The 13,451-nt window shown below is 41.1% G+C and overlaps 1 protein-coding gene across 3 annotated transcripts in view; it reads right to left on the reverse strand.

The window, feature by feature from the left end:
* Positions 1-13,197, reverse strand: part of CMTR1 (cap methyltransferase 1) — an 88,486-nt gene extending 75,289 nt beyond the window's left edge. For 2 of the 3 annotated variants that reach the window (XR_016281702.1, XM_089529605.1), the window contains exons 1-3: positions 12,988-13,197; positions 7,154-7,288; positions 4,254-4,405 (exon numbers count right to left, since the gene is read on the reverse strand). Coding sequence is in view for 2 of the 3 variants with exons in the window: in XM_089529605.1 (XP_089385731.1) it covers positions 4,254-4,405; positions 7,154-7,283 (282 nt within the window). In the remaining variant the exon portion in view is untranslated. The remainder of the gene's footprint in view (positions 1-4,253; positions 4,406-7,153; positions 7,289-12,987) is intronic. The other variant, XM_089529607.1, reaches the window with a different exon arrangement.
* Between the last annotated feature and the right edge of the window lie 254 nt (positions 13,198-13,451).

Consider the following 13,451-nt stretch of genomic DNA (forward strand, 5'->3'; position numbering starts at 1 on the left):
GATTATCTAAATCATTTCAATATGGGTTTAGGCCTGGCTATTCAGTCATCATGATGGATGACCTATGCCAGAAACATGACAGGAGGAATATGTCCCTTTTGGTTCTGCTGGACCTCTTGGCAACTTTTAAGACTTTCACCCATGGTATCTTTAAGGGCTGCCTTGCTTGTATGGGACCTGGGGTACTATTTTGTTGTGGCTCTGTTCCTTCCTGGAGGCATGGATCCAGAAGCTGGTACTGGGGGGAACCACTTCAACCCCTTGGCCAGAGGGGTCCACTCTGGGCTCAGTTCTGTCCCCCATCCTATTCAATAAATACATTAATGCCCTGGGTTTACTGGGGCTGTTTACAGGGTACACGTTGCAACAACTTTGCTGGCTACTACTCCATTTCCAGGCACAATTTAAAGTGCTGGCTATGACCTCTAAAGCCTTACAGGGTTCACCTCCAGGTTATCTGAAGGACTATAATCTCCCATATGAACCTACTCATGTTTTGAGATCTTCTGTGGAGGCCCTTCTCTCTGTCCCAGCACCTTCACAGGTACATCCAGGTGGAATATGGGAAACAGCCTTCTTGATGGATGCTCCCAGGCTCTGGAAGTCCCTTCCCAGAGAAGTTAGATTGGAACACTTCTTGCTAGCTTTCCCCAAGCAATCCTTCTGTTTGTTTGTTTGTTTGTTTGTTTGGGGAAGCCTGAGAAGGCTGATTGCTCAAGGGGAAAGGACCTTACATAATGTGCTGGAATCTATATGCTATTTTTCCTTTTAATGGCTTATGATTAACAAGTTTTAATTTTTTTGATAGTTAATCTCAGCTTTGTATGTTGTAATTTTCATCTCTTTGTGTTTTAACTGTTGTAAACTGCCTTAATTCCTGAACTGGGAGAAAGGACAGATATCCGTTGTTGTTGTTATTGTTGTTGTATATCACTTTGGTAAGATGTCATAAAGTGTTAAAAACTTTGGGCAGATGACACAGAATGCATTGGAACAGGATAAGATTATGGTAATGACTACAGACTGATTCTTAATCTCTTTTTCATTCTCATATAAATTCACACACCAGAAACGTACAACAGCTAGTGCAAGACAGTAAAAATTGATTAAATTCCACCTGCCATAGCCCTCCACAATTGCCTATCTCTGCTCTAAAGCAAGGTACAGTGTCTTGCTTTATGAAAAGGAAGACTTCCAATAGATTTCTAGTCACTTCCAGCTTTTACCCCATCACAATTTTGGTGAGGTGGAGACAAAAGTAGATCCAGAAGTGTCAAAATTACCTCAGGGGCAAGCTGAAACTGTCTGGTCCTCTCCTAGATATATAAACCATCTGTTGGGTTCCTTTGGCTTCTATTTCTTTCTGAGGAAATGCATAACACCCTTCTGCATTGTGATTCATTATCACAGCAAGTGTACACTATTTTTTTAGCAACTGTATTCAATGCTACAGCATACCACGCAGCAGCCCAGTTTTTATGCTATCCTAGATAAGTCTGTATTTGTCTTAATTTTACAGCTCAGCGAACTATCATCATCTTTGGCTTAACAACATTTTTTGTCAGGACTAAATTTCATTCAGCTTTCTGTTGGGAGACTCCATTTTAGGAAATTAAATTTACCTGCCTTTCCTAATCTGATCTTCTGTTCAACAGAGGTTTTAGATTTGCTTCAAAATTCTGGGCTGTACCTGCTATTGCTATAAAATCTCTTAAAAATCCACTCTCTGAGTTTAATCACCAGAGACTCTCCTGTCCCTGAAGGTAAAGAACAACTCTGTCCCTTTCTATTAATTGCTCTAATGCCTCAAAGTCTTCCATGTGATGATATGGATCTTGTAATTCTGTGCTGCCTCCAGTTGCCTCTCCAAGTCATTCAGCTCAGTTATCAAAACCCCAATGTTCGGATCTAGAATTTCTTCCTCTGCTATCAGCAAATTAAAATTTTCTTCAAGCAGATATATATCTATATCAGGTGTACCTAACTCACATTTTATTCTTTCCATCAGGTTAACTATCAATGTTTTAACGTTAGCCAGTTTCCATTTCTCCAAAACCTCAGCTATTCTGTTCCTGATCTTAGATTGCAATATGTTCTTTCCACATTTCAGAACCAAAATGATGCAGACCAGATTACAGCACAGCTCCTTCTCTGAAAATGGAGACTTTAAAGAAATTGCTTTTCTCCTCAGTTTTTATCACATGTAAAAAATAACATAATTTTCTGCCTGTGCAACTAAGAAAGAAGGCCAAATTATTATTATCAAAGTACCACTAAATTACTTTTTGTTTCACTTCCCTAAAACAAATTAATATTTGCATTTCAACATCCTATGAAAGAAATACAAGGATTTATCAATAGATAAGTCTTTGTGAAGCAGCTCCATGAAGACAGAAAAGCTCTGAATTAGATATAATCAATCTACTATAGTCTCATTCTATCTAATTTTTAAATATTTTTCTTCCTTTTTTTCTTAAAAAATCATTATGAAAACTTTTAACATGGATATATTTTCCCCTTATTCTCATGATGGTACACTTCGGTGAAGAGGAAAAAGGAGGGTTTAGCTCAGAGCTTTTCTGTCTTCCGTGAGCTGTTTTTACAATGCACAGACACGAAGGAGGTCTCCTCTCTTTCCACTACATTTGTGTGATGCTGAAATTCAACAAGTACATTTTTACTTATCGCTGTATTCAGAGTACAAAACACTACACTGGTTCTACCTATTATGCAAATGTCAAAGCCTAAGATGTCAGTCCTAAACTGGAGGACAGAACGCTCCAGTTATGTGGGTGACCCAGTTGAGTTTAATGTATCATTCTCTCTACATGCATCACTCACCACCTTTGTTCCCTTCCTGCTGATCCATGTTCAGTTCTCAAACCTGCCCAGTAAGACATTACATTTGCTATAAGGCATTATAAAAACACAATTATATTTTTATACAAAATCTGGGTAGTCAGAACTGATGTTCTGAGAGAATAAAACCTAAGTAACACTTCACTGAAGTCTTCCATGCTTGCCAAGGAGGAAATATTCTGAATTTCAAAAAGGTCACTGAAAGTTCTCTCTTTCTCCTCCTCTCTCTCTCTCTCTCTCTCTATCTCTGATGTTAAATCACACAGTGCCAGACTGCAACACAATCCCACTGGCCTCAAACAATAAACTGCATTTATATAAAAATCTATTTCAAAGATTCACTGAGCTCAGAATCCATTTGAAATTCTGATAACCTAAAGAACATAAGAATGAGGGGGCCTACACTGTGAGCATGTGTGTAAGCAGTAGAAATGGGCTCAGACATACTTTGAAAATAATGAAGACTGCACTACTTGTAAGAAAATATTATATTCATCTATTAGATGTCTCTAATTCAGATCTCTAAGGCACCATATCATGCCAGCATCAAAGCTGAGAGAGTTAACACCTTGTAAAATAATGGTGTTTATTATACTGATAAACCCAATTTAATTCTAATACCTATCTCTATGAGAGCCAATGTTGTAATCATTTTGGCACTGGACTATGAATCTGGAGACTGAATCCCACTTGGCCATGAAAACCGACTGGGTGACTCTCTCAGCCTCACAGAAAAGCAAAGGCAACCCCCCGCTGAAGAAATCTATCCAGGAAAACCATGGGACAGGTTCACCTAAGGGTTGCCATAAGTCAGACACAACTTGAACACACACACAGCAACAACACCATATGTCTTGTGCCCAAACATGTGTAAAAAGATAAAAGGGCATACTGATAGGAAACACATATGGAAGGGCAGAGATATACAACCTGTTTGGCTCAGTGAGTACTTTCCATCTAGTAGCAACTGAAGGTGCTACTCAGAATAATATTCACTCGTTTCTAAACCACCTTCCAATATGTCCATTTTTTAAAACTATTTTCCCATATCTGCCGCAGTTAGAAACAGACTTCTAATATGAAAGCTATAATTGTGTTGTTGTTAACTGCTCTCAAGTTGATCCTGACTCATGGTGACCCTATGGAGGAGACATCTCCAAGCCTCCTATCCTCCACTGCTCTACTTAGGTCTTATAGCTATAATTACACTTTTGGAATTCAACAATATGCAGCATGACTTATGAGCATGCAAATTTAGAGCTTCCCTTACTGAAGGACTTCTTTGAATCTACCTTGGTTTGAAAAGGGAAAACCTCCCAAACATATGGCAAGGACACTACACATATTTTCCCATTTGGTTTATGTATCATGTTCCAGAGAGAGACTGGGCCTACCATGAGTTTCTGAGACACACTGTTATACATGGAGTAGCGGGAAGATGTGCCCTCCACAAGAGATTCAGCGCTGAATTTATTGCTGAACGAGCCAAGGACTGGGCGTCTCTCATTGTTCTCAGTGTCAGAATCACTGCTGCTTGTGGAAGACTCTGAAAACAGAGAAAAGACACAGCATTTCCTGAGCAGCACTGTCTCAATATTTTGTTATTCACAGTCTAGGAACACAGGTCACCACGTCAAACCACACAAGTCTATCTACCATAGTACTGTTTACATCACAGATGGGGAACCTTTGGCCTGTAAGACATTTTGTTACAACTGAAGTGCAAAACATCAACTTTAATTTGACTTGATAATAACTGTCAATACGAAGGCTACTGTCATTTGATTTCATTAAAAAGCTGGAAGTTATATGTAACATTTGCACAATCTGGATTTACTTCAAATGTTTTCAAGAAGTGGACATTAGTTTTTGTATGGGAAACAAAAAAGGTACCTAGTTCTGCATAAAGATTTGTTTTTATATTCTGTCCATGCAAATGAAATCAATTTTCAGTGCATGTATTTCTAGGGAGGATTTCCTATCTTTCATCCAACTGAGAGAGAAAAGGTTAAGAATCACCAACCCACTCTAAATCCTAAAAAACATTATGTTGCTTTATTTTGCACCAACTAAAGCTTCTGAACTGTCATGAACAACAGCCCTACCTAAAGCACATGACAGTAACCCAGAATGTAATCAGTACATAACTGCTGAAGCAAAATGTGCCTTCTCCAGATAACGCCAAAACCATTAGTTGGCTAAATCTGCCAAAGCTAGCCAAAACCACTTCTGGCCACTGTTAACACCTGCACCTTCATAGAAAGCATCAACTTTGGACATATTCTCAAACTGTACATCTGTCACTTTAGGACATCAGTGGGCAAAATGCAGCCCTACATCAATCCCCATGATTCTTCACCACTGACTATGTTGACTGTGGATGATGGGAGCTGCAGTAATGCAACCACATGACTGCACTTTGCATGACTGCACTTTGCTCAACCTACTTTAGTGGGAGTACAACCAAATTCAGGATCAGCTCTACACCATTATCAAAATCAAAAGATTTCTTGACTCATACTTCTGTCACATCCACTATTTTACACTGTTTACTTTAATCCATTATATTTTATTTATTAAATGTATATCTTGATTTTTGATTAAAATGGAAATTAAGGCACCTAATAATAATAATAAAGTTAAAACAAAATCAAGAATACAATTAAAACATTGCATATAAAACACATCAAATAAAACAATATCATCCACCAGTCAAATCCCTTTCAAGAAGCCATCTTAAATGCAAAAGCCTCTTTGAATAGAAACAACTTTTGCTGCTGATGGTAAGTTCTAGCAACCACTCCGGGTATTCTATCTTGCATCCTAACAAAATGCATCTCTGACGATGATGGAACCCAGAGAAGAGCTTCCTCTAAAGATCTTAAATCCAAAATAAGCTCGTGTGGAAGAATACAGTCTTTCAAACTTCATCTCAAGTTATATAAGGCATTATAGTTTGGCTTTACCATTTGAGTTGTGCCTCAAAACATACAAGCAGTGACTGAAGCCACTGAAACAAGAGATGCATGCAGACAACTCCAGTCCAGAGTCCAGCTGTAGCGTGATGAGCAAGCTAAAGTTTCAAGAAGCTTTTCCAAGGCAGCCCCATATACAGTATATTAGAGTAGTTCAAATGTAACACAACTGAAGCATTTATCACTATGACGAGGGCTGACATACCCAGGAATGGTCATAACTGGGGCACCAGCTATAACTGTGCAAATCTACCCTTGGCCACTACCTGAACCTGGACAACAAGGCTCAAGGATGACACCTTTGAATCTTCAAAGGTAGCATAAACTCATCAAACACAAATTGAATCCCTATTCCATGACAAGGCATATCCCTCTCTTATCTGGATTAAGTTTCAGTTTGTTCACCCTCATTCAGTCCAATATTAATATCAGATACTGATTTTGAACTACAACAGCTTACTTGGGGGGGGGGGTTACTTTGGAAAGTAGAAAGAAAGGAAAGTATCACCAGAATACTGGTGGCACCAAACTTAATAAACTAAGAATAACCTCTCCTGCTGATTTCACATGTTACATTAACTGGGGAACAAAATTAAAATTTGAAGAACGTAAATTCCTCTGATAGGTAGCATCTTCTGAATTTACTTTTATTACTCTTATTACTATATTCTTCTTAATCTTCAAATCATTTCAGAAACAGCAGCTGGATGATTTTTAACACCTTGGCCACTGTTCTATGGTGCCACAGAGCCTCTCCCCCCCCCCCCCCCCATCCTACTCTGCATTTTTAAACATGTACATTAAGAAGAAAGGTCACTTGGGAATCTGGAAATGTGGTGTCACTACTAGGTAACAGCACCAATTCCTATCTTGCATCTCCATTTAGAAAGCTAATACACATTTCATGTTGTATTCCAAAATTAGATATATAGTGGCCCCTCCACATTTGCTGGAGTTAGGAACACAGGATCCCCATCAAAGTGGAAAAACCACAAATAAAAAACTCACTATTTTTTTACCTCTAGGAATCTCTAGATCCTCCACCACAACTCTATGGACGTTGACCATAGAATTGTACTGGAGGACCTAAAAATGCCTAGATTGGAATGGTCCACAAATGAAGATTTACACCACAATTTCAATGGAGGGATAAATGATATCCAGGCTGGATCACCTGCAGATTATAGCCAACCACTGGTTTACCAGCTCACTGAGAACTACAATTCTAAATTGTTAAAAAAAATCCCTCTCCTCCTTGAGGATAAAAACAGCAGTACATACTGAACACAAGAGAGCTGCAAAGAAACCTCTTGAATTACCTTGAGCTGCATGATTAGTAAGCTGAGTTTCATCATCTGACGTGGAGCTGAGAGTCAGACCCAACTCTTCTATCCTTTTCTTCTGTCTTTTTTGTGGGCTGCTATATTCAGGTTCTGCTCTTCGCTTCATTTTTACTTCAAGAAAGAAACCAAATAGAACATACATTTCCAGTTAAAACCACCATATAGCTTTAGGGGTGTGGAATATCAGCTCTTTTGTAGACAGTGTTTATTACAAATAAAAAGTTTTCTCTGTATATGAATGGCCAGAGTTTCTCAATTAGGACTCCCCAGAACCTTAGAGTTCCATGACATGTTGCTGAGGATTCTTTTTTGGAGGAATCTTTTTTGAGCGTTTTTATAGGGGTGATTTCCTGAGATGTGAAAATTATTTCAGGGGTTCCTCCAGGGTAAAAAGAGTGAGAATAGCTATCCAAGACTATTTGTCTGAAACATGAAGAAAATAAGCCAGAAAAAAAATGAACAAAAAAGAAAGGGAATGATGATCTCAACAGTGCCCCTCTCGGTTCAGATAGCAAAGTCAGAATACACTTCATTATATTATTTCATTATACAATAATCATTATATGTGAAAGACAGCCCACTTACTTAGTGGAGCTTATTTGTAACATAGGCTATAATTCTAACCACACTTGGAAGGGAAAAACAGCCGTCATTCTTATTTACATTGGCTGCTGCCACACTGCAGAATGAATGCAGTTGGCACAACTTTTACTGTTGTGGATCCATCCTATGGAACCCTGGGATGTGTAGTTTGTTGTGGCACCAGAGCTCTCTGACAGAAACTAAGTATCTCACAAAACTCATCAGAATTCCATAGCAATGAGCCATAGCAATCAAATTAGCGTCAAACTGCATTCATTCTGCAGTGTTAATGCAGCCTAACACAGAAGTTTCACTACATTCAGTGAGGCTTAGATCCAAGTAACTATCACACAAATGCAATGCAAGACTGCAATTCTAAACACACTTTCTAAAAAGAAAGTTATGTTAAAGTGGGACTTATTATTGGATAAACATACAGTACATGAAACAATACTATGTATTTCACTAGATTCAGTAGAGTCATTTATGACTAAATATGGATCAGGATTAAGCTGTAAACATGTTCAATATCACAGAATGCCAAAAACAAATGAGACCCCAACTATATAGCCAGTTTGACATCTCTTTTGTGTTCTGAAAACCACATAATGAACCAGTTTAAATAAGGAATCCAGAACACATTGAAGTGTGAAATTATAATACTATATGACTCATAGAGGTGGAAGAGACCTCAAGGGCCATCAAGTCCAGTCCCCTGCCATGCAGGTGTTCATAATCAGAGCACCCCTGACAGATGAGTTCATATATATATAATACAATTGCTAATAATCAAAACCATCATTTCTAGCATGAAAAGTGCAGCTGAATAGCTATGACCAAGCAAGAGCTGTACAATCTGTTCCTAAACTTTGCAATCCTCTGAGTTATTAAAACTTGCAGAAGAAAATACCTACTATACTATATTGAACTGCATGGGACAAGTGAAACCAATAATATTTGTACAAAGAATAAAACTTAAATAAATGGAAAAGTAAAAGCAAAAATGTATGCGGATAATATTAAGATTCTTAGGTTCTAATTATCCTTTCCTGAGTATCAGAAAGTGATGTTGCAGCCAATTTTACAAACTGTTCTTCAGCCACTCTGATGTAAATTTCACAGCACAAACCCATACACACACTTAGATTCATTCCATTCTCATTTCACTCACAGATGAATAGATTTATGATTCCAACTCAGGTTAATGTAATCAAAGAGCTCTCAGCTTTATTACCATTGAAACATACTACAGTGCCATTGAGATATAGCCTCAAAACTTTATTCTGAAGGACTATGCTGTCCTCCACGCCATGCTTAACTAAAAGAAAGTGAAGAAACCCTATAGGCATGGTTTCTACTCAGGTCCAAAACATACTGCAGAAATAATCCAGTTTGAGACTGCTTTAACTGCCCTGGCTCAGTGCTAGAAAATCCTGGGAACTGTAGTTTATTATGCCACCAGAGCTCTCTGACAGAGAAAGCTAAATGTCTCTCAAAATGACAGTTCCCAGAATTCCCTACCAGTGAGCCAGGGCAGTTAAACCGGATTATTTCTGAGGTGTGTTTTGAACCTCAGTTTCACCCAACTAACTGGTCTTTAATTAGGCACTTTTCAGAAGAAGACAACAAAGCATTCAAAACAACAAAGGGTTTTAATTCAGATGTCTAGCTAAGGTAGATTTATTTCTTTTTTTACCACAGACTTGGAAGGGGAGCAATATTACTAAAGACAGGATCAGAACAGGGCATTTCACCAGAGAGGTTTAGGCACTAGGCTAGAGTAAACTCCACTTTGTTCAACAGAATTTATATCTTGTGAAGTATGTTTAGAATCAGAGGGGCAACACGATGTAATGTTTAGAGCACTGGAAAACTTTACACACCTGGATTCGATTCCCCACTAGAGCATAAAAAAACCACTTGGTGACCTTGGGCAAGTCACACACTCTCACCCTCAGAGGATGGCAGTGTTAAAAAATCCCTCTGAAAAAACTTGCCAAGTAAAGCCATAAGTAAAAAATTACTTGGAGGCACACAACAAAAGCAACATGTTTAGAATCCCAAACTTTGGTGAACAGGGAGCTGGAGAGTTATCACACAGAGCAACGGCAGCTGACCAATACTGCACAACACAGTTGTAGAACTATGAGTCCACTTTAACTGCTATAGCTGCCTCCTGTGGAAACATGGGATTTGTAGTGTAGGAACGGGCATTTAGAATTTTCATCCAGAGAGCTCTTAAGCCTCAAGGGGGCAACATCCGCACTGCAGAAATAATCCAGTCTGACACCACTTTAATTGTCATGACTCAATCTTGTGGAATTCTGGGAACTGTAGTTTGTTGTGGCACCAGAGCTCTCTGACAGAGAAGGCCTAAATGTCTCACAAAACTACAGTTCCCAGGATTCTACAGCACTGAACCATGGCAGTTAAAGCTGTGTCAAATTGGATTATTTCTGCTGTGCAGAAATAAGCTACAAACTCATGAAGCAGCCATTGCAGTAAAAATGGAATCATAGCCCTATAGCAGTGTAGTGAGATACTCTCCTAGAGCAGTGATTCCCAAACTTTGGTCCTCCAGATTTTTTGTACTTCAGCTCCCAGCATCCTCAGTCACCTTGGTCAACAGTCAGAAAGTTCACAGCAATAGCAAGTACATTTCTATACCGCTTATCAGTGCACTTAAGCACTCCCTAAGCAGTTTACAAAGTGTAAGCTAATTGCCCCCAACAATCTGGGTACAGGATGCAAGGCTGAGTCGAGTTCAATACCATGGGCTGGTATTGAACTCACAAACCTGTGAGTGAGTGGCTGCAACACAGGCATTTAACCACTGCGCCACTATTGTTGGAAGAGACCTCAAGGGCCATCCAGTCCAACCCCCTGCCATGCAGAAACTCTCAATCAAAGCATCCCCAACAGATGGCCATCCACCCTCAGCTTAAAAACCTCCAAAGGAGGAGACTCCACAACTCTCCGAGGGAATGTCTTCCACTGTCGAACAGCTCTTAGTGTCAGGAAGTTCTTCTTAGCTTAAGTCCAAAACACCTGGAAGACCAAAGTTTGGGAACCGCTGTCCTGGAGGGAGGGAGGAAGCACAGACATCTTACATGGGGGCTGTCAGGGAAGATGAGTGGGGCATATAATAAGGGGGGGGGGGGGCTAGTGATTGTGAGAGCCAGCCTGGTGTATTGGTTTGAGTGTTGGACTATGACTCCAGAGCAATGGTGTCACTAGGGAGGTGCAAGGGGTTCAGACTGTACCAAGTGACATCCTAAGGGGGGAGGTGACACCACTGCTCCTCAAACGCCTACTTTTTGGCAGAAACGGTCTGTGGTATTCATCTGCCTCCCTTTAAAATGCTTTAAACCAACAGTTCTCAACCTGTGAGTCGCCACCCCTTTGGGGGCCAAACGACCCTTTCACAGGGGTCACCTAACACCATCGGAAAACAGTGGCAAAATTACAGTTATGATGTAGCAATGAAAATAATTTTACAGTTGGGGGGGTCACCACAACATGAGGCATTAGGCTGAGAACCACTGCTTTAAAAGATGGTGGGAGTGGGGTCAAACCCGGTGGGAGGAGACAGCAGAGAGGCCCCAGAATGTTTTTTAATTAAAATTTCAATTTTTAATGTTTTAAAAAATTTAATTACTTTTTTAAATTTTATCTTTTTAAATCACATTTTAACCAAACTTTCACTATGCGTATGTAAACACATTTAGGATGCTCATACGATATTGTACACTTGTCCCTCCATATTCATTAGGGTTAGGGGCACAAGACCCCCGTGAATATGGAAAAACTGCAAATAACAAAAACACCATGTTTTTACCTCTCTGGGAATCTCTAGGTCCTCAGTTCAACTCTGTGGCCAACGTCCGACAGACACTGAGCATAGAACTGCGCTGGAGGAGCTACAAAGGCCTAGTAGAGTCTTCTCTCTAGGAATCCCTACGTCTTTCAGTACAACCTTTAGTTAAAGTTGAGCATAGAGTTGCATTGGAGGAGGACCTAGATATTCCTAGAGAGAACATATTAATCAAATCCGTGAATAATCAGAGCCGCAAATATCAAAGCTGCAAATATGGAGGGATGAGTGTAATTTGACGGTATATTTTTAACTGGGCTAGTTTTTTTTGTTGAAACAATTAGCGTCATCTATAGGAATTATGTTTTATGAGGAACATTAACCCCCCCCCAAAAAAAACACTGCTAAGGATTGGTCTGTATGGTGTGAAATGGGAGGAGGTCAATGGGGTGACACCAATCCTAGGGATGCAACTGCTCTGGAGGCCAGGGTTCAGTTTCCAGCTTGGCCATGGAAACCATTGGGTGGCCTTGGGCAAGTCACACTCTCTCAGCCTCTGGGGAAGGCAATGGCAAACCTGCTCTGAACAATGTGATTCTAGGCTGCATCAAGAGAAGTATAGTGTCTAGATCAAGGGAAGTAATAGTTCCACTCTATTCTGCTCTGGTCAGGCCCCACTTGGAATATTGTGTCCAGTTCTGGGCACCACAATTCAAAAAGGACATTGAGAAACTGGAGCCATGTGTCTAAAGGAGGGTGACTAAAATGGTGAAGGGTCTGGAAACCATGCCCTATGAGGAACGACTTAGGGAGCTGGGGATGTTTAGCCTGGAGAAAAGAAGGTTAAGAGGTGATATGATAGCCCTGTTTAAATATTTGAAGGGATGTCATATTGAGGAGGGAGCAAGCTTGTTTTCTGCTGCTCCAGAGACTAGGACCCAGAGCAATGGATGCAAGCTGCAGGAGAAGAGATTCCACCTCAACATTAGGAGGAACTCCTGACAGTAATGGCTGTTCGACAGTGGAACACACTCCCTCCTTGGAGGTCTTCAAAGAGAGGCTGGATGGCCATCTGTCAATGGGGATGCGTTGATGGAGAGTCCCTGCATGGCGGGCTGGGGCTGGACTGGATCGGGGCCCTTGCGGTCTCTTCCCTGATTCTGTGAACCAAGAAAGCCCCATGACAGGGTCCCTCCCCATAAGCCAGAGGGGGCTCGAAGGCACACGACACAACAGAGGACCCTGGCAGGAGCGAGGAGGGAGGCCAGAGCGGGGGACGCAGCGGTGGAGGAGGCTGGGCGCTAAAAGGGTCTGAAGGGTCTGAAGGGAAGGAAGAGGGGCGAGGGGCGACGCAGCAGGCCAAGCTCTCGCTCCTTGTCTCCTTTCGGGGCTCCTCGCCTGCGGTGGCACTCACTGGAGGGGAAGGGAAGGGAGCGCGGCCTCCGGCTGGAACCAAAAGGAAGGAAGGAGGAGAGGGAGGAAGGAGGAGAGGGGCTCCCAGCCTCCCAGAAGCCGAGCGAGCGAGCGAGCGAGCGAAGAAGGCCGACCAACTCCCTTCAACTCTGCGCCGCTGCCGCCGCCACACTTCACTTTCGTTTCCCAGCCGCTCCAGTCCCTTCCTTCCAGCGAGGCGCGCGCGAGTGACGTCAGCAGCGGGGATGGCTGCGAGGCCTAGAGCGGCGGCGCCGATCCCCTTCAGCGCCCCCTGGTGGCGGGAGGCTGAATAACACAATAATCATAATCATAATAGTTTTATTTATAACCTTTATAACATACAAATAAAACATAGCTAATGGTATTATTTACAGCACTAATCATGCAGGAACTCTCAATCAAAGCATCCCCAACAGATGACCATCTAGCCTCTGCTTAAAGACC

Source organism: Sceloporus occidentalis, unplaced genomic scaffold (assembly GCF_023333645.1).
Source record: "Sceloporus occidentalis isolate IW3139 unplaced genomic scaffold, rSceOcc1.0.p SCAF_6, whole genome shotgun sequence".
NCBI lineage: Eukaryota > Metazoa > Chordata > Lepidosauria > Squamata > Phrynosomatidae > Sceloporus > Sceloporus occidentalis.